Source organism: Papilio xuthus, unplaced genomic scaffold (assembly GCF_000836235.2).
Source record: "Papilio xuthus unplaced genomic scaffold, Pxut_1.1 DF824655.1, whole genome shotgun sequence".
Classification (NCBI taxonomy): domain Eukaryota; kingdom Metazoa; phylum Arthropoda; class Insecta; order Lepidoptera; family Papilionidae; genus Papilio; species Papilio xuthus.
In genome coordinates, this window is record NW_013533994.1 from 2,305,445 (window position 1) to 2,323,996 (window position 18,552).

The 18,552-nt window shown below is 34.7% G+C and overlaps 3 protein-coding genes across 4 annotated transcripts in view; 1 reads left to right on the forward strand and 2 right to left on the reverse strand.

Moving 5' to 3' along the window:
• Positions 1 to 16,400, forward strand: part of Ziz (dedicator of cytokinesis protein Ziz) — a 32,031-nt gene extending 15,631 nt beyond the window's left edge. Inside the window, exons 30-34 of the mRNA XM_013325770.1 lie at positions 13,846 to 14,258; positions 14,471 to 14,687; positions 15,044 to 15,209; positions 15,484 to 15,609; positions 15,938 to 16,400. Of these exons, the coding sequence (XP_013181224.1) occupies positions 13,846 to 14,258; positions 14,471 to 14,687; positions 15,044 to 15,209; positions 15,484 to 15,609; positions 15,938 to 16,151 (1,136 nt within the window). The 3' untranslated portion in view covers positions 16,152 to 16,400. The remainder of the gene's footprint in view (positions 1 to 13,845; positions 14,259 to 14,470; positions 14,688 to 15,043; positions 15,210 to 15,483; positions 15,610 to 15,937) is intronic.
• LOC106127629 (venom acid phosphatase Acph-1) lies at positions 10 to 7,087 on the reverse strand. 2 transcript variants are annotated; one of them, XM_013325771.1, is made up of 10 exons: positions 6,928 to 7,087; positions 5,190 to 5,305; positions 4,748 to 4,815; positions 4,434 to 4,541; positions 2,701 to 2,782; positions 2,394 to 2,551; positions 1,808 to 1,990; positions 1,582 to 1,702; positions 713 to 945; positions 10 to 448 (listed from the first exon to the last, which is right to left on the reverse strand). In XM_013325771.1, the coding sequence occupies exons 1-10, from the start codon at positions 6,957 to 6,959 to the stop codon at positions 278 to 280; spliced, it is 1,272 nt and encodes a 423-aa protein (XP_013181225.1). In that variant the 5' UTR covers positions 6,960 to 7,087; the 3' UTR covers positions 10 to 277. The 2 variants fall into 2 exon arrangements, with proteins under 2 accessions (XP_013181225.1, XP_013181226.1); XM_013325772.1 differs by lacking the exon at positions 6,928 to 7,087 and adding an exon at positions 6,036 to 6,620.
• On the reverse strand, positions 7,992 to 12,384 carry LOC106127630 (venom acid phosphatase Acph-1). Its single transcript, XM_013325773.1, has 7 exons — positions 12,166 to 12,384; positions 11,786 to 11,896; positions 10,363 to 10,602; positions 9,851 to 10,033; positions 9,656 to 9,776; positions 9,197 to 9,408; positions 7,992 to 8,475 (listed from the first exon to the last, which is right to left on the reverse strand). Exons 1-7 carry the CDS (start codon positions 12,304 to 12,306, stop codon positions 8,323 to 8,325), a joined length of 1,161 nt encoding a protein of 386 aa, XP_013181227.1. The 5' UTR covers positions 12,307 to 12,384; the 3' UTR covers positions 7,992 to 8,322.
• Positions 16,401 to 18,552: the final 2,152 nt, after the last annotated feature.

Genomic DNA, 18,552 nt, shown 5'->3' on the forward strand with positions numbered 1-18,552 from the left:
AAAACACAATTCAATACTTGTACACTTTATTTATCTTAGTAAATTATTTAAACTGCCATATTCATCGTTGGTTTCTGAGACCAAAGTTTCGGTATAAAACATATCGTCAAGAGATAAAAATATGTTTTAAACAGGAATTTTGATCTCGAAAAGTAACGATAAGTCGTTTCATAGTCAATAAGACAGTACTTCGAGAAAATCTACACTAAAGAACACCTTAGTAACAACTCTGAATGTGGTAATAAATCACTTATTAAATTCATATCACTAATAACACTTATAATCCATCTATATTAATGTCAGTAGAGACTAACTTGCAATCCTCTCTGTAGTCATACGACAAAACTTGTTGCGTCAAATGTTTGAACGTTTCCAAAGAGCAGAACGCTTCGCATCCCACTACTTCTATCAGACGAGGTTCCGCCGAGTCGTCATCCCAGTAATATATCTAGGAAAATGTTTAACAACATTAAAAAAATATTTGAAAATATATAATTGCAATGTCATTGAATATACTATTTTTGACATTAAAAAATAAGCGATAGATTATAAACTTTTCAAAGTTAATTACGTCATCTTTCAACTTTTTAATCTATTCGGAATAAACATTAAAATTCTATCTCATGAAACATTAGTACAGTGCCCAACCTTACGTCAATTTACGCCATTTATGTACTGCGCTTCAGCTCGGCATAGTTCCTAGTGTTCATACCTTAAAACCGTATCGTTTCGCGATCGTATCGACAGCCTTATGATCCTTGGAGGGCAGTTTCTCGTGTAGCTCTATGATGAGTGCGGCGCCGGGGTCTGGCGGGCGCGGGGGCGGGGCCACGCACGCCGCCAGCAGCGCCGCCACAGACACCGGCGTGCCGATACGCACAACTAAACTGCGGCTCGCCACACCGCTTTGTACAGATTCTTTTATTATCTCGTGCAGTAACGCCCCTGAGGATAAATACTACAAGTTCATTGCGATAAACGGATGTCCACTTTTTTTTAAAAACTGAAATTTGGTACTCGGTAAAGATTTTAATATTGAGGTGCTTGACCACGGAATACTAAGCTATCTAGCGTAGTCTTAAAGTTATTTGAGATGGTTAAAAAATTATGGTGTTGTATTTTAAACAATACAAAAGAAAATAAAACATATACGTACGCGTAGACTTCAAGTAATCTATCTTGTCTACCATACAACGTAGTTTTTATTAGCTTTGTTTTATTTAAATGGCTATCGTAGAATGTTTAACCCTGACCTTAAGAGTTCAAAAAAAACTAAATATAGGAGGTAAATTGCAGAATCTAACCAGTTCTTTGTCTAATTTAAATTTTAAATATGAATTCAAATAAAATGATCGTTGTCTAATAGTCTTGTGGTGGCATTAATACAGGAAAAACTTTTATAAAATACTAGCTGTCTTCCTTGACGCAGTCTGCGCGAAAATAAAAAAAAACTAAATTAGTAGCCTGTGTGTTCTTCCAGACTAAGTTCTATATGTATGTCAAATTTCCGCGAGATCCATGCAGCCGTTCGCTAGATCCGCGACATCTAAGTATTCGTATTCATCATTAAGTATCACTCACCGCCGCTCAATTTCTTCAATAGGTTGTTGTGAAACATCATCATAAATTCAAGTCTTGCGACATCCATTAACTTTCTTTTTACGTGTTTAGCCCATTTTGGATTCGCAACTTTTATATCATCCTTCAAAGACAAAGAGTAGAATGTAAAAAATTAAAACAATTTTACAACATATCTTGACTAAAAATTATAAATAAAATAAGTTCATTCAATAATAAAGTGACTTACTTGTATTGTGAAAAGATTATTAAGATAAAAAGCTTCTCTCGGCGTGCTGAAATTAGTATTAGTGAGTGTTGCGATCTTGTGAAAGAAGTCGCGGTATGGCGCTAACAGTCCCTCCTCTGTGAAAGCCTGGAGTATTCTCCCTTTCTCCTGGTTATAGCGCGGACAGTTCTCTTCGTATAATAACTGAAATTATTAAATTATATACCCTTTTTATTTAATTAAGCTTTCTTTAACATCCATAAACACGTTAGCTCCTACTAATTAAACTGAGGCCCAGATCTTCATCAACCTTTATCCCTGGAGGATCGGCACAATATGTACTACTCCTCCATTCATCTCTTTCAGTGTCATATCTGAATTCGCCTCATTCTGACCCAGGGGCTCTGATTGAAATCTTAAATTCGCTTCCCAAATACGATCGATAATCAAACAACATCTACATACGAGCTATAATTCAAGATCTAAGTATGTTACTATGATCATTTTTCGACATCCACAATGACAAAGTGGGTAGGAAATAAATGTCCTCGACTGTAAATGGTACAGTGTAAAAACACAATAAACAGTGGTATCACTCTATACGTACGTAGTCAGTATCTCTTGGTGGGTATGAATAAGGCACAGGTTGCCATTGCATGGTGTCGTTCCACACCTGCTCTGCGGGAGGAGGCCACAGGCCCGCGGATATCAGCAGCGCGCTTACTTTGCTTAGATCAGTGTCCGACGTTATCACGACATGTTTACCTGAGAAATTATGATTGAAAATATTATATAGTTGCTTACTTTTATAGACTGTGACCCGTGCTGCGTGGATATTTCATACGATGATTGTAATCGGTCATCTAATCTTTATTTTATTACGACTTTTAATATAGTAGACTCTAAATGCTTACCATCTTCGTAATAAGGTCCCATGAATTCATTATATCTTTTTCTAAGTAATGCGCCCATTTCGAATGTTGCCATTTTTCCTTCCTGAAAACAACATTAAATAATAACAAGTAGTTATTAATTTGAAAAGCATAAACTTACAAATTTTATGTACGTATCTATGTACTCCGTTTTTTATCAATCACTGATTGTGAGTAATATATTCAATAGACCATTAATTGACAACATCGTATGATCTTATGATGTTGAAACATGGCCTAAATCGTATTTACTAGGTCAACGAACTGAAAACGTCTGGTTTTTATTAATTATTGTGTTTTTTTTTAATGTTATCTGTTCCTTGCTCTGTTAACGATGTACTAAAAACCCTAATTTTTAATTTGTTTAATGTTTTTTAAAGAATTTTGATTGCGACTACTTATGAACCTCGATTAATTTTATGTTTGACTATTTTTTTTATATGAAATGGAAATTCTGTTTGTCTGTTACTCTGTGTGCAGTGGGTAATAAATCATTATTAGGCGCGGACGGCAATCTACGTATGCGACACCTCGTTCCTGTTTAGATCGACCTTCGGCTCGCGGCTCCCTCCCGACGCCAGGAAGCTAATCTTTCGGTTGATGCCACTCGTCTGCACGAATCGATGCTATGAACGTATTTTCTGACATTTATACACATTCTGACACCAAAAGTACACACTAACCCTACTTTATTTTGAAGTACGAAGTCTTCTAAACAGTGCCGGGAAACCTCATAAACATGTCGGAAATTATTGACATTTTGCGTATTATGCAAAAATGGCCTATCAAATATCTAACGTACCTGCGTAATGGACGTTCTGTTAAAAAGATAAAAAAATATTATCTGTAGTATAAGCTGCGATAATCTTTGGATAGTCAGAATATTTGATGCGATGATCCTTTCATATCCATTCAATTTATTCGTATGTTTGAAACAATTTACTTTCGCAAAAAATTGCTGTAGCTAATTGACACTAGATAATAGACAATTATTATATAAACAAAGATATGTGTGAAGTCAACAAACCCACATTGGGCCTGGTTGACTATGGCCTAGTCACCTATAACTCAGGGTAGACTACGTGCCCCCCTGTGGACCTGTGGGGACGTATAGTGAGCTGATGATCATGAATAGACAATTGATTAACCAAAGTCTATTCTACTATAAAAATTGGACTATGTTTCATTTAATCAGATTCAAAACATTTTATTTGTTACGGTCAACATGTGATAAATTGAGGAACTACGGTGACGGACTCTTTTGTTGGAACCACATCTCGTATGATTCCCACGCGATAACGTACAACCGTTTTATACAAACAGAATTTCAATACTAAATTTATTGCTTGTAATCTCTTTGACCATTCCAATTTATTTGTTATACTTCTCTTGTATAATAAATAGTCAATGTATACATAATAGTACTTCCTATTATAGTATCATCTTTTATTATTATATTAAATTAAGTCTTTATGATCTCAGAAGGTTTAATAAATATTTAGCTGACTGCGTCTTTTTGCAGCATTCCACAAAAATCATAAGCAAAATAACGTATCTTTTGTCAATGATCATGAAAATTTAATGAAGTAAAAATTTATTTGGCTAAAATTAACTTTTTGAGCTGTGTAACGATCTAGAAAACTAAATCTTCCAATCATGTCTAGCATAACTATAATATATCAAAGTTGAAAGTAAATATACTAGATGAGACTTACATTAGTCAATGCGCCGGCGCCATAAGGTGCGAACACATGTTCGGGCGGTGGAGCCCCCAGCATTGCCAGCTCGCGTTCGCTTGGGGTACGCTCGCCATGCGACATTAGCTGCACATAACACATAACTACTTTATTTATTATCAGCGTTGCAATTATTTCCTCTTGTTAATCATTCTAGCGTGATCTATGCGCCTCCTTCTACTAAGCGTTGTAAAAAAGAAACACATTCATCCCATGACTTTCTAATACGATACACGACACAATATTTGCTTGAAAATCAAAATTATTTTTAAGTGTAAAATATATTTACTCACCACATGGACTTGTCGGAGAACGGTGACTTCTACTGTTGTATCTTTCATTAATATCACAGCAACGAGGGCTGTTGAAAATTGTAAGTAATTAATCTTACTAATATAATAAATGCGAATGTTTAGATGGATGGATGGATGTTCGTTTGAAAGTATCTCCAGAACGGCTGAATGGATCTCGATTAAATTTGGTATAAATACAGAACATAGTGTGGAAGAACACATAGACTTCTAATTTTGTTGTTTTTAATTACGGGCGAACACGCGGGCGACCGTTTATTTAATATAAATACCCAGCAGTCGACTGGTAAAAACTGACTTGGTAATTATGACATTAGTTTGCGAATAATCTGACTTGCGATTGCTATTATATTGACATGTTAGTTGAATTAAGTTTCAACAAATGGAAAATAGGCGTTAGGATACTAATGTGTATTTTACTCACCGGCGATGAGTGAGACGCCCACCAACACGCCGAGGCAGCAGCACGTGCGCTCAATGCGGCTACCTTGTACCTCCTCCGCCGCGTTGGTCGGCTCCTCCTCGCGACCGCCCTCTTTCCTGAACATCGTACACACCTATAGACAACCATCTACTACGCACCTATCTACCCCTTCCTCCTAAAGGAGACCTTTACGTAACTTACGTACTTTCAACCTCATCTTAACCTAGTTATGGCCTACCTAGTCCAAAGCATGTCACCCGACGTACTCCTCGAAATAACCCTTTTAGCCCTGTCTCTGCCACTAAAGCAACGGCCAAGTACTATGTGTGTCTTCCCCCGTACTCCTCAAATGAAACTGAAGTTGAGCACTCGTTAAACGCTATTGATTAAAAGCCACTTGAAATAGACATTCCCGTTGTACGATGTTTAAAATGACCGAATGTTTCATTTAAAATAAATGGAGAGAAGTGATGGTCATTGATTGTGTTAAAGGCAATCAAACAGTTATGTTGTAGAGCTTTTGTTTTGAATTATTGTAGTACATAGTGTATGTAGTTTTCTACTCATAACTTAAAATGATGACACATCGCTTTATGTTAGCTCAACTTTATTCATTACTTTGTTAAATAAAGAATAAACAACAGTTTTTATTTTCGTAATATGCAAACGTTTGAATGAATAAATAAATTCAATTGCTAATTGCGCTACTGATCACAATGTCATTAATCGCTTCAAACTAGTCAAGTGAATTGGAACGTACACGTGCCTACAGACTTCTTCGTACCGGTCGACGTTAATCAGTAGACAGAGACACCGCTGAACAAATTTATATCGAACACAACTCACATTTTCCTCCGACGAGTCGGCAGCTCTACATCGTAGGTCGAACGTGATACGGCTTTGGATTTAATTATGAAAAGGTATATCAGCTGATATCTACGTTCGAAACATTTAGACAACACTGGCGCTAGCGTTCGTGGTTCTGTTTGTAGGGTGTTCCTTTGGATGTGAGGCAGGAAGCGCTCGAGGCGGCCTACTGCGTCCCACTGAGCGGCGCGGGTCGCGGGATGCCCGCCGTATTCACGGTCGCTGCGACCTGCCGCCGCGTCAGATGATTGACTTTGACCAATCGATTGTGGCCGGCTATCTTAGCACGGTGCGCGTTCGCACGACAATGCGAATCAACCAGTTCAGACTCCCTCGTAACGCCCTTGCTGACGTCACATTCAATAGACGGCTCGGATTTTTCATTACGGCTCGTGAACCCGGCAGAACAATCACCGTTTACGTCACTCTGTTGTGATACAGTTCGTTTCATTCGGATCACATAAAGCCATTCGACCAATTCTTTTGACTTTATTTTTCATATGTTATAAACCATTATGTAACGTCATATGCACTGGATCTGGGCATGTAGTCTTAGTTTGTTTATATTTAGAATGATTCCGTGGTAGAAGTGGTACAATTGAAGATTGATTCGGATCCCCTCGCGTATCCCTGTCCTCACTGTCATCACGGCTGCTTTGATTTGTCTGATGGAGTGAATTAAAAGATTGCGCGCGCTGCGTGCGAACGAAATATATCTTCCGCTTTCATGCTAAACCACGACAATATAGCAAATGCATTTCTCATATACATATAAGACTTGTAACTTGAATAACACAATTTAACTCACAAGTTATCTATCTCTATTTTAATATCTAAATTTCTGCAATAATCAACATGTAAAAGTACTTACCTTACGCACAATATACTTAAAAGTTTAACCATATTAAAAATAATCAATACTGTATAACTAAATAAAAGAAATAAAGTGAAACACTAGCTAAAACTGATGCGACTAGATAAGTAACGTGGTCTTGCACAGCTATTCTCACTGAACATGATCATTTGAGTTTCATCTAATCTAAAACAATTAAATCTCTTATCTTTTAACACTTGAATACTAAGCGAACTATCTTTTGTTTTTTTAGGTGTACGTTGTCGTAACTACCGTTAACTTACTGAATATATACTAGGAATATTTATTCATTCCGATGTATATAACCTAAAACAGTAATATATGTAAATATTGAACATCTTTATTTGTTTAATTAATGTAATCTGTTAAACTAACTTTATGTCTGGCATTTGTTTGAAAAGCTATGCGCTGAAGCCATGAAGATATCACGTCATTGTCAAGTACACGACTGTATCATTTCTATATCTAAATATTTTCTTAATTATGGACAGTTAAACTAGAACCTAAATTATATACGTTCAAGATATTAAAATGATGATATTCATTATAAAAGAAATTATCGACTGACGAGCTGTCGCTACCGACTGCGTCCGCGCGCAATTAAAAGCACACTTAATAAGTAGCCTGTGTTCTTCCAAACTATACTCTACATGAATTTCCGCCTGATCCGTTGAGCCGTTCATGAGACCCTTAAACATCCATCCATCCATCCGTCTAAACATTATACGCATATATAACAGTATTTAAATATTAGTTAAGGTTAGAAAGATCTCATCATTAGATAAAATCAGAATCTCATCTCGTTGAAATTAGGCTTAACCGTCGGATTCTATTGACGAAACTTTAAATAGAGACATGTTTCTATCTTTGTTTATTTCAGAAAAATGAAAGTGATAATATATTTTTTTGATTAATGTATCGGCAGTGTAAACCCACAGTTAGATCGATATAATTAAGTAATATTCATCCTTGTGCTACTATTACTATTGAAATTAAAGGACAGAAAAAAATAACAATTAGAAATTAAATCACAGCCACTTTATTGTTCTTTATTTTACATGATTACAAGTTTATTTTTCAGTATCATTCCATAAATTCACATTTTATGTATATGTACAGTGAAAACATACGTTAAACAAAATATAAAAATGTATTCTTCAATGTTTCAAAATAAAAGCCTTCTTAAAAAATGTAAATTTCAGGTAATCGTTATGCTAAATAAGTTTTTTTGATAATATTTTTTACTACACTGGATTTTTCCCTAATAAACTCGGTGGGTAACATCTTAATTATATGAATAATTTTTAAAGTGTCGATTTACCAGTTTTTTTTTAATCAATAAACCGGTTTGTACTTAGTTTCAGAGTAATCATTTGAAGAACAGATTTATCGTTATTTATAACACTCGTCCGCGAATCTTTCTCTTGTATTGATTACGTTTTTTGTGATATTTACGAATGTGTCGAAATCACAGAACAGTGAGTCTCCGCAGCCGTCGACTGGTAGAAATACGTCTGGACCTCCTGCTATAGCAGCGTACACCGCCTGTCAAAATTACAAAAAACTAGTTAGAATGACATGGAATAATTGACAACAGATTGACATTGACAATTTTACTAGATTTTAAAGAGAATTTGTAGCGGTTTATCTGAGTTCCCACTGCAGAAATTCTTTATAAAACATGTTTTATCATTTTTTTAAGTTAGAATGATAGCGACGATTACATTTTCTTGCGGAATTGTAACCCTATGACATCCTATATCCAGCGGTAGCCGAAAAAACACATTCTTATTTGCCATCTATGTAGATTTAAACGCAGTATTTCCCTGACCAATATGATTGTTTATCTAAACTGTTATCTAGAAGAGATTAAATCAATAATTAAAGTTAGCATTAATTGCTAAATATTCCTTTATTTTAAATCATGTTAATGTTATTGCAGTAAAATGATAATTCCTAACATAAAAAGTCATCGAGCAGGTGGGAAATTTTTCATTAAGCCGTAAAGCGCGAAATCGAAAGCGTTCTTATGTTTTGTTACAAATTAGTTTCTGAATCACGTGTATACATTTTATTACATTGTATTAAAATCGTAAGATTTTTTTAATTATACATGTTGATTTTTTTATTAAATGCATTTCAATCGTTAAATACCGTATTAACTTTGAAAGGACTAAGCAGTTATACCCTGAAAGGAAGAAAACTAGAATCTATTTCTGGTCTTTTGTATACTATGCTCCTGTGCAAAAAGCATTCATTCACATACCAGGAATCCATATTGTCCCGTATCATTTCGTCTTCTCAACTCCAATGAGAACGTAGATCCGTATTTGGGCTGATGTGGTTGGAACACTCTGGCTGCAGCCATCAAGCCAGCCACGTTATTCTCGTGTGCGGAATACAAACGCATTTTCGGCTGATCCAAGTCACCGGCCACAGCTAATGTAGAAGCATTTACAATGTCTCCTAAAAGTACGCCTGGAATAATGTAAAAAGGTTAACTTGTTGCAATAAGCATTCTTATTATTATACTTTTAGACATTATTAGTTAGAATCCTTAAGGGCGATGGCGCGTTGATTAGTGAGGGGACATGAACGTTGATATTTTAATTAGGATAGTGTTGCGCCGATTCACCGGATTTTCTTCCTATCATTACTGAATCAATTGCTAAATGAGTTGTTACAATTTGAACATTATTAATTTAATACAGGCTTGTGAAGTTACCTGAAGCTATTCGTATTAAATCATCGTCGTAGTATTCTATTGCATATTCAATTTTTGTCATCTCTTTTATTTTCGGCATCACCTCTTGCGCCCATTTCGGCGGTTTAACTCCAACGTTTTCCTAAAATGTATCGCGTTAATTATCACATTATAATCTTAGAACAAAATTAATGCTTGAATATAAAATATACTCACTAAAGTTTGAAATAGATTGTCTAAGAAGAAAACGTCTTCGGGTGTAGTTATGTTTGTGCCCGTTTTGTCGCTTAAATAAGAGTAAAAACTCTCATAAGGCTCGAGCCACTTTTTAACTTCAGGTAATTCGTACACGCTGTTCCTCAGTTTTGTGTAACGAGGACAATTGTACCAGTACAGGAGCTATAAAAATAAATATCGATGGAATAATACAATTTACATAGTCGACATGTTATAAGCTAGGACTACCAGTTTCTAATTACATTCAAAATAGTTCGATATTATATACTTAGTATTAGAGATATAGGCGGCTTTTTTACGTATACATAAGCATAAGAAATCAGTCTCTTATAAATAAATGCTTTAATAGTATCCTAAACGAACAATCTAGGTTTTTAAAGTCTTTTCAGTCGTATTTTTTTTACCTTGCACTTATTCTTAAGGATAGCCTTCTCAATAACTAAGCACGTGCGTCTTTAGATAACGTACATCAGAAAACTTTGTTTACTCACGTCATCGTGTTGATATTCAAGCGTGTCGTACGGTACAGGTTGCCAGTTAAGTGCTGGGTTCCACCGCTGTGGCGGCAGGGGAGGGTACAACGCCGACATTGCCGTCAATGCCGTCATCTTTGTACGATCGTAGTCGGTGGTTCGAATCTTGATCTCATCTGGTAGATACAGCTGAGAGATGAATTCGTCGTATCTCTCTCTGAGGTACTCCCCGACCTTGAAGCCACGTTGTTTGCCTTTCTATCAAACAAACCGACTGTTACTAATGATAAGAAAAACTACGCTTAATGATAATACAGAAATAATTAATGTATTTAAAATGTTGTAAGAAATACATAATCTCTTAAATCTTTACACTAGTTATTGTGTGTTACCTGCATAGTGATTATAAGAAAAAATCGATTGTTTTTAATGTGTCGTGCAAAATAGTGCAAATCCATATGTAGAATGTGATAAAAAAAAGCAAATACCCTAAACAAGGTATAATTTATAATGGCGTTTTGAATGTGTGCTCCGCTAAGGCCCAGGGCCACGTTACTCCAGGAAGATATGTACGAAACATCATTAATAAATAGTAAATTGGAAGTAAAAATACGCCAAAAGTTTAATATTACGTATCTAATAAAAGTTGGATGCGAACTGAACAACGGAAATAGGAATTACAAGTTTTAAAGCCTAGGATTATTAAACCTAAAATCTAGGCTTCCGCCTAATATACCGCTTCCCACAAGGTTTCCGTTATCAAAAAAGTATAATAATTGCATTATGTAATTTAAAAACAAGAATTAATACAAACAAATATATTCATCGCATGAAAAACCCGACACCAAGGATAAATGTAAAAACATTTTCCTGACATTTATCAAGATATGTACCAATTTTTTTTTGTAATTTTTTCCTGTAGAAGTTTTACAAAATAAAAATAATATATTATTTCAGGTCACGCTGAAACGTCCACTAGTTTTTTTCACACATAAAGGATGTTCAAAATAGCTTCTCTAATTTTGCTCTCATATTTCAAATGAATTTCGCAACGTTATACTCTAAGCATATTCTTATTCCAAACAAGGTGTCAAAATTTAAAAAAAAATCAACTAATCGCGATCATTGCGTTTGTAAAGTAGCTTTGCAATGCATACATTTTAAATACTATGCAAGAGACAATTTAAGAAATGTTGTCCTTTATATTTTGCACGTCTGGTCATAAATATAAGTAGTTCTAGCCAAATGTATTTCAATTTACCGTAACATTGTTATAATACAACATTAGCACATAAACAAGTTTATTTTAATGTAAAAACAATTAACGCAATTATTTAAAACAAATTTTATCTAATTAAAATAATTTATATTTGCATCAATTAATAATTAAGTCAAAAAAAAGTAATCTACTGTATATTTTATTCCAAATTTATTAACTCACGTTGGTCAGAGCTTTCTTTCCAAATGGAAAGAAAAGTTTTTCGCTTTTCTCTTCAGCCGGATATTTATCAAGTTCCTCTTGATCAGGTGTCCTGTCGCCATGTCGAAAAATCTACAGAAAAAAAAATTTAATTAGGTGATCCTCCGACTGTTTATTTAGATGTACATATTTCTATCTGAAGATTTCTTAAATATGTTATCTTAGGTATAAACATCAACTCCATCCAAATTAACAATTGCTCTAATATAGTATTATATGTATTTATTAAATATACGGACATACATATCCTTTAGACAGATTCTATTATCTATGAAGGATTTTCAATTACTAGGAAGTTATATCATAGGTGATATGAGAGATGGTGTGCGAATCGTACGTACCGAGAAAACTAGCACAGGTTCAGTGTTATCAATGCTTCTATGCACTAATTTATTGTTAGATTGTATAGCTGCAGGCTTGTACTTGCTGCACCCACCACCGCCCAACCCCACCGCTATCAGCAACACAAACGCCAGCCCCATTATGAAACGGTTTCAAGCGTTAGACGACAGAGCGCGCCTTATCGGCATTATGTACGCGCGGTCGCGAGCCAATTTCGACTGCCATGCTCCGACTCTTTGCTTCATTTATATAGATAGATAGAAGAGGGCCGAGAGGAGTTCGCTATTTAGTATTGAATAGGCGACTATACTACCATTTATTTTTATATTTGCCAAATATATTCACATTTGTGTTCATGTGCGGAGTATCCTGTTAACTTTTTTTTTCATTTGCCTAATTAAAATCTGCACGATACTCAGGTCTTGTATAGTTACGGTCCCTGGCTTTAAGTTTTACCTGCAATATAAAGTATACTTAACAAATTGCGAATAAAATTTATTCCATTCTGAAGGTTACGTGATTTACGTATAGTATGGTCTCACATTTTATGGTCTTTATAATATTTTAAACAACTAGGTAGGTACAAATTTTCCTAACATATAACTAGAACATAAAATAACCAAGCTTAGGCAAAACCCATTTGTAATTTCATCGATCTTTTCGTACATCGGAGAAAACAAACGTAAACATACGTATGGTTAATATGACGTATGTTTAATTTAATATTAGCCAATAAAATAAAATGATATATGTCGCATATTGAAAATTCTGCGATTTGTTTGCGGTCACTTTTAAGCAATATTCAAAAAATCTTTGAACTGTTTATTGATTCAGTATCAAATCAAAATATCGCAGAATAACTTAAATACTCTAATGAAATACGGAAAAAAATAATTTTATAAGACTTAAGTTTTATTTAGGTTGTTATTTATTTTTATTGCAAAAGGTGAAAACCGTCAATCATTTGTAAATCAATTAACAATGTAATCAATGTTCCGATTAATCTATTGTACGAAATGGCTTAACCTATTTTGACTACTTACTGGTAGGTAACTTATGTTTGTATGAGTAAGATAGTTATTTTTTCCTTTTTTTAATTCCACGCTCACAAAGTGGCAGGTGACGGCTAGATTAAATATAATATTTATAGATAAAACAAGACATAACTATAATGATTCAAGTAATAAGCCATTTTGAAACCTTGAAATCTCACGTGAATAGAAAACACGTGCTCATTTAATAGACATTGCTTTAGGAATATTTTATACAATGCCCCTATATTATAGTTTACGATCTAATTAGTTTAAAATAAATTATTCACATTGTTATTTTTATTACGTTAAAGATCGGTCATTTAAATGAGATCGTTTTTCTCTTAAGATTTACTACCGAATCTCTAACCGTTTATATTTCATTGAACCTTAAATGCAGATACAGCGTGTACTTTTTTACAAAATTCCCCTTTACCCAGATAAAAACGACATCTGTCGGAATTTTTGCTATCGTGACTAATTAAAATGTTTGACTACTGAATAGTTTGTTTACCTAACTTTATTTGTGACGTTCTTTAGTTATTTAAATATGTATAGGTAACCACATAGTTTTAAATGAAGAAAAGTAATTGTGTTCAAAATTAGTAAAATAACCATTTAAAATAGGTGTTATATCATTGATTTCAGGCATGACTGATGTTCACTATAACGAACAATCATTCTTAGAGCAACTGATGGTTTGCACGGAATATGTCGATAAGGCGGAGAGATACGAACTGCTCGGTCCACTGTACCGTCTCATAATACCGATCTACGAGCGCAAGAAGGATTATCAAGCACTTCTCGCCTGCTATCAGCACCTTACCAAAGCATATGCCAAAGTTATAGAAGTTACGAACTCTGGTAAACGTTTGTTAGGAAGGTTCTACCGTGTTGCGTTCTTTGGTAAAGCTCACTTCGGTGAAGACGAAGAAGGTGTGGAGTTTATTTACAAAGAACCGAAGTTGACATCTCTCAGTGAAATCTCAGAGAAGCTTCAAATGTATTATGAACAGAAATTCGGCGCGGGCTCCGTCAAGATGATTATGGATTCGGCTCCGGTAAGTTTATTTGTTGAAAATTTAAATAAAATTAATAAATGTAAAGAGACTTCTTGGAATGCCAAAGCAGATTTTTTGTTCCATTTTTGTACTCTTATGACTTTTGCCTATTGCATTCGATAGTCCGGTCTAGTCCTTAGACATATGTATCCTATATTTATAATTTAAATTCTCATGATGATTTTTTTAATAATTAACTTTTTAATTTGCAGGTGAACCGTGATGAGCTGGACAGCAAGCTGGCGTACATTCAGGTGACGTGGGTGCGCTCGGCGCCGGAGGGGCGGGCGGCGGCGAGCGCGAGCGGCGAGGGCGCGTTCGAGCGTGCGCACAATGTTCGCCGCTTCGTGTTCGAGACGCCGTTCACACGGGACGGTGCGCCGCGCGGACCCGTGCACCACCAGCGCCTCAGGCTCACCCATCTCACTGGTAATCTAACTAAAGAAAACTTTGGATGGCCTTTTATATAGAACAAGGTGGTCTGATAAGAGTGTTGTAGCCTTAACTCTAATACATATTTAAATATTTATCGTTAGTAAATTCACATTTTACTAACAACATTTTTATCAAAGCTATCTTCTTGTATGTAATTTAAAGACTATAATTAGTTCTAATTCATTCATTTGTTCATAATACTTTCCATGGCATATAAATTGAAAAAACGTGGAAAGTTTAGTACCCAATCATACTACGTAATTTAACCATCATGTGCCCTAGGATGAGTGTGAGCTTGGTTTGTTATTACAATATATGGATATATATCTGTGATTATGTATATTTTCCAGCCGAGTATTGGTTCCCGTATGTCAAGCGACGTATTCCCGTCATAGAAACTCAGGTGGAGGAAAAGAGTCCCATAGAAGTGGCGGTCGCAGAGATGGAGTCGCAGGTCACTGAACTCTCAGAGATTGTCAACGCGAAGGCGCCAGATCTAAAGAAACTTCAACTTAGGTACTGATTTCTTTAATATTTACATTTAAAAGTTATAGTTATAATAAACTATCGTTTCATTTACTTACAATAACTTAGACAATTCTGTCATGCTTAAACTTAGATCTTGCTTGTAGTTTGTCTGTCTACACTTTGACACAATATCACAGCTTTACGTAAAACTATAGAGAAAATACACGTTAAATTATCATTTGCGGTTTAGTTAACACTTTTCAGTAGCGTCAGTGAGATTATAATACAGTGACGATGTTTACGGTGAAACACGATATTGCAGGCTGCAAGGCAGCGTGTGCGTGCAGGTGAACGCGGGTCCGCTCGCGTACGCGAACGCCTTCCTCGACCCCACGCTCGCGCAGATGTATCCTGACGAACTTGTTGATAAATTAAAGTCCACTTTCAAGTAAGTCAATTTTTTTATTTATAGTCACAAGAATTTAATGGCAGTTTTTTGACACAGGGTGACTGCAAATTTTAAGGGTGTGTCCATGTTGCAAATTATTTCTACGTGAACATAACAGTAAATAATATATTATATTGATACATCCAAATACAATAGCTAATTAAGCGACATGTCATAACATTATGTGATCCTTGAAGGACTATAACACTCCCGTTAATTTTATAACAATTAGAAACTGTTAGAAATCATAATTTAATTCCATTTCTTTCTATCCGACGTGCCAACTAAATATTACACGCGCTAATTTATATACGTTATGAAATTCCAGAGAGTTCCTGACAGTGTGCCATTCAGCACTGCAACTGAACGCGAAGCTGATCAGCTCGGATCAGGTGTCGTACCACGAGGCGCTGGAGGCCAACTACTACAAGCTGAGCGAGGCGCTGGCCGGCGTGCTGGGACAGCCGCTACAACATATCCTGCTCAACGGCACCCTCACCGCCACTGTCTCCGGCGTAGAACTCGACTCCAGTAATGCTTGAACCCCGATACTGAAACGATAACAAATTATAGGCCGTCACAATATCTTTTCATGACTCAAGGTCAACTGGGCGTGGTGCATCTCGTTACGCCCCCATACACTTATTTATTCTACGCATCGACTCGTGCGATGTTCCGGGCAGCCAACATATTTGAATACTGTAATATGATTTATCCGTTGATTTCTGAGACAAAATTTTCTCTGTTTAAAACATATCGTTATCCTTATCATTGTTTTTAACAAAACAGAGATAACAATACTTTTTAAATGAGGATTTAGGTCTCAGAAACCTACCGTTTATTAAGTAATTTGTCTTATCTATTGCTACATTAAGTTGTAGATTAACATCAATTTGTCTTTAATGCTTTTCTAAGATTTTTACTATCAATCGTATAATTAGATATGGTAAAATATGAAAACACGTAGTTAAAATAGTCAAATTATTAAAAGCTAAATGCTATTCTTATTTTAAATTGATTGTTGCTGCGGTTGTTAATAATCATATTCTATTAAAGAACGATTTCAAATGCTGACTAAACGAAAAATCTCTTAGTAATATCAACTCGGACAAACTTGATATTATACATATTGAACAACTTTTCATTGATACAATTTTTTAAATATCTATTGTAGTCGTAATTCTATTACATCCGAAATATTACAACATACACGATTAACCGTTGGTTTCTGAATCCAAAATATATGTATAAAACCCTGTCAATTAATATTACTGTCATTATGTTGGATAAAATAGATACGAAAAGGGAATTTTGGTCTCAGAAACCCACGGTAAAACAGTCAATTACCAAGATCCATCCATTTTACTATGTCTGGAATTGTATCCACATTGAGAAAAACTAATGAACATAATTTGATACTTGCTTAGAATGTGACTCTACCGTCCGTTTTGACACTTTTTCACTACACTGACTGTGCTCTTTTAATACAACTGACTTATTGTTGGTTTCTGAGATAGCATAGCCTCTGTATAAAACATATCGTCATCCCTGTCATTATCTTTGACAAAACAGGGATAACAATATATTTTAAACGGAGTCTCAGGAACCCACGGTTAATGAATGGATTATGTTTATTTCCTGCCATTGACACTTCCTGTAACATAAGCGACTTGACTGATTTATTGATTCATAGGAACTTTTCCAAGTATGTTTTAGATAATTGTAAATTTTCACATATACAAAAACAGCTATTTTGAAAACTGACGGTCATATTGTTATGCTAATGAACTATAATAATCTTTGTCAGTTGATGTATTGGTTTTTAAAATTAACTATAATTTGCTTGTATAATGAGCGACGAAGTTAATTATAATTTATCTCATCGTATTACTTCATGACAAAAATTATTTTAAACACTAAAACCACGATGACTTCATCGTATACAGGTATCTCATTAGATCACTACACATCCCCACTAAGGGATTAAGAGCCTACCCTAAGTCATGGGTGACTAGGCAAGTCAACCACGAGGTATTTACAAGTAATTATTGCCAATTTAATCTCCTATTCTACTGTAGTCTGTAAGATATTTGTCCTATTCGAGTAATTAAGTTCCTTTGTATTCTATCATAGTCGCATCTTTACTATTTCTCTTACTAAAAAGTAAATTATCATTGTAATCTTATACACTGATCTCTATAGATACACGATATATACGTATTTGCTTGAAAATTACAGCATTTGCTTTGTTCAAACATAAATGCGTCAGTTATAGTTACTGTAAGGTAAATTCAAAACTACAAATTGCCTAATCGATGTCATTATTTCGAATTCCCAATATAACTTGCGACGCCAATATGGCGGAACTCAAATACGCACAAAATATAACGGCTTTTAGCCGTTAGTGGAATATAGAGGTCAGTGATCTTAAACATACGCGTATGATGTATTCTGAATTTTTGTTAAAGTTTTTCCTTAATATCTTAATTTTTGCACCAAAGTAGGGACCTGATTATTTTCTTAATCATCTCGATTGTTGCTATTCGCTAATTTATTTTATAATATTTTTATGTACAGTCGAATTCAATGGAAATGAGAAATTAGGGTTAAACATTTCAGTGACTGACAATTACATTTGTTGTCTATGGATTTTTTAAGGCTTAACTGCTTAAATTCATGACAAAACTGTTCTAATTACTCTGTAATTAAAATTTTATAAAAGTAAAAAATTGTTTAGTTGGTTTTGTTATAATTTCTCATATCTATTGAACAAAACTATTAATTCACGATTTGTTTCATGATACAAGTTAAATGTTTATGTGAAAATATTTTAAATGTCTTGTTTAATTTATTTTGTTAGATATTCATTGAATAAAACATTTTTGTTTTTTTTTTAAATAATTTTGATTGCGTATGTAGAAATATTTATTAAGTGTACATGAT

Coding starts and splice junctions, on each gene's coding strand:
- LOC106127629 (XM_013325771.1), bottom strand. CDS start 6,959: ATGGTTAAACTTTTAAGTATATTGTGCGTAAG. Junction 4,816..5,189: donor GGGCGTCTCACTCATCGCCG/GTGAGTAAAATA, acceptor AATTTTCAACAG/CCCTCGTTGCTGTGATATTA. Junction 2,783..4,433: donor GCGCCGGCGCATTGACTAAT/GTAAGTCTCATC, acceptor TGTTGTTTTCAG/GAAGGAAAAATGGCAACATT.
- LOC106127630 (XM_013325773.1), bottom strand. CDS start 12,306: ATGGGGCTGGCGTTTGTGTTGCTGATAGCGGTGGGGTTGGGCGGTGGT. Junction 10,034..10,362: donor TTGAATATCAACACGATGAC/GTGAGTAAACAA, acceptor TTATTTTTATAG/CTCCTGTACTGGTACAATTG. Junction 9,409..9,655: donor TTTAATACGAATAGCTTCAG/GTAACTTCACAA, acceptor ACATTATTCCAG/GCGTACTTTTAGGAGACATT.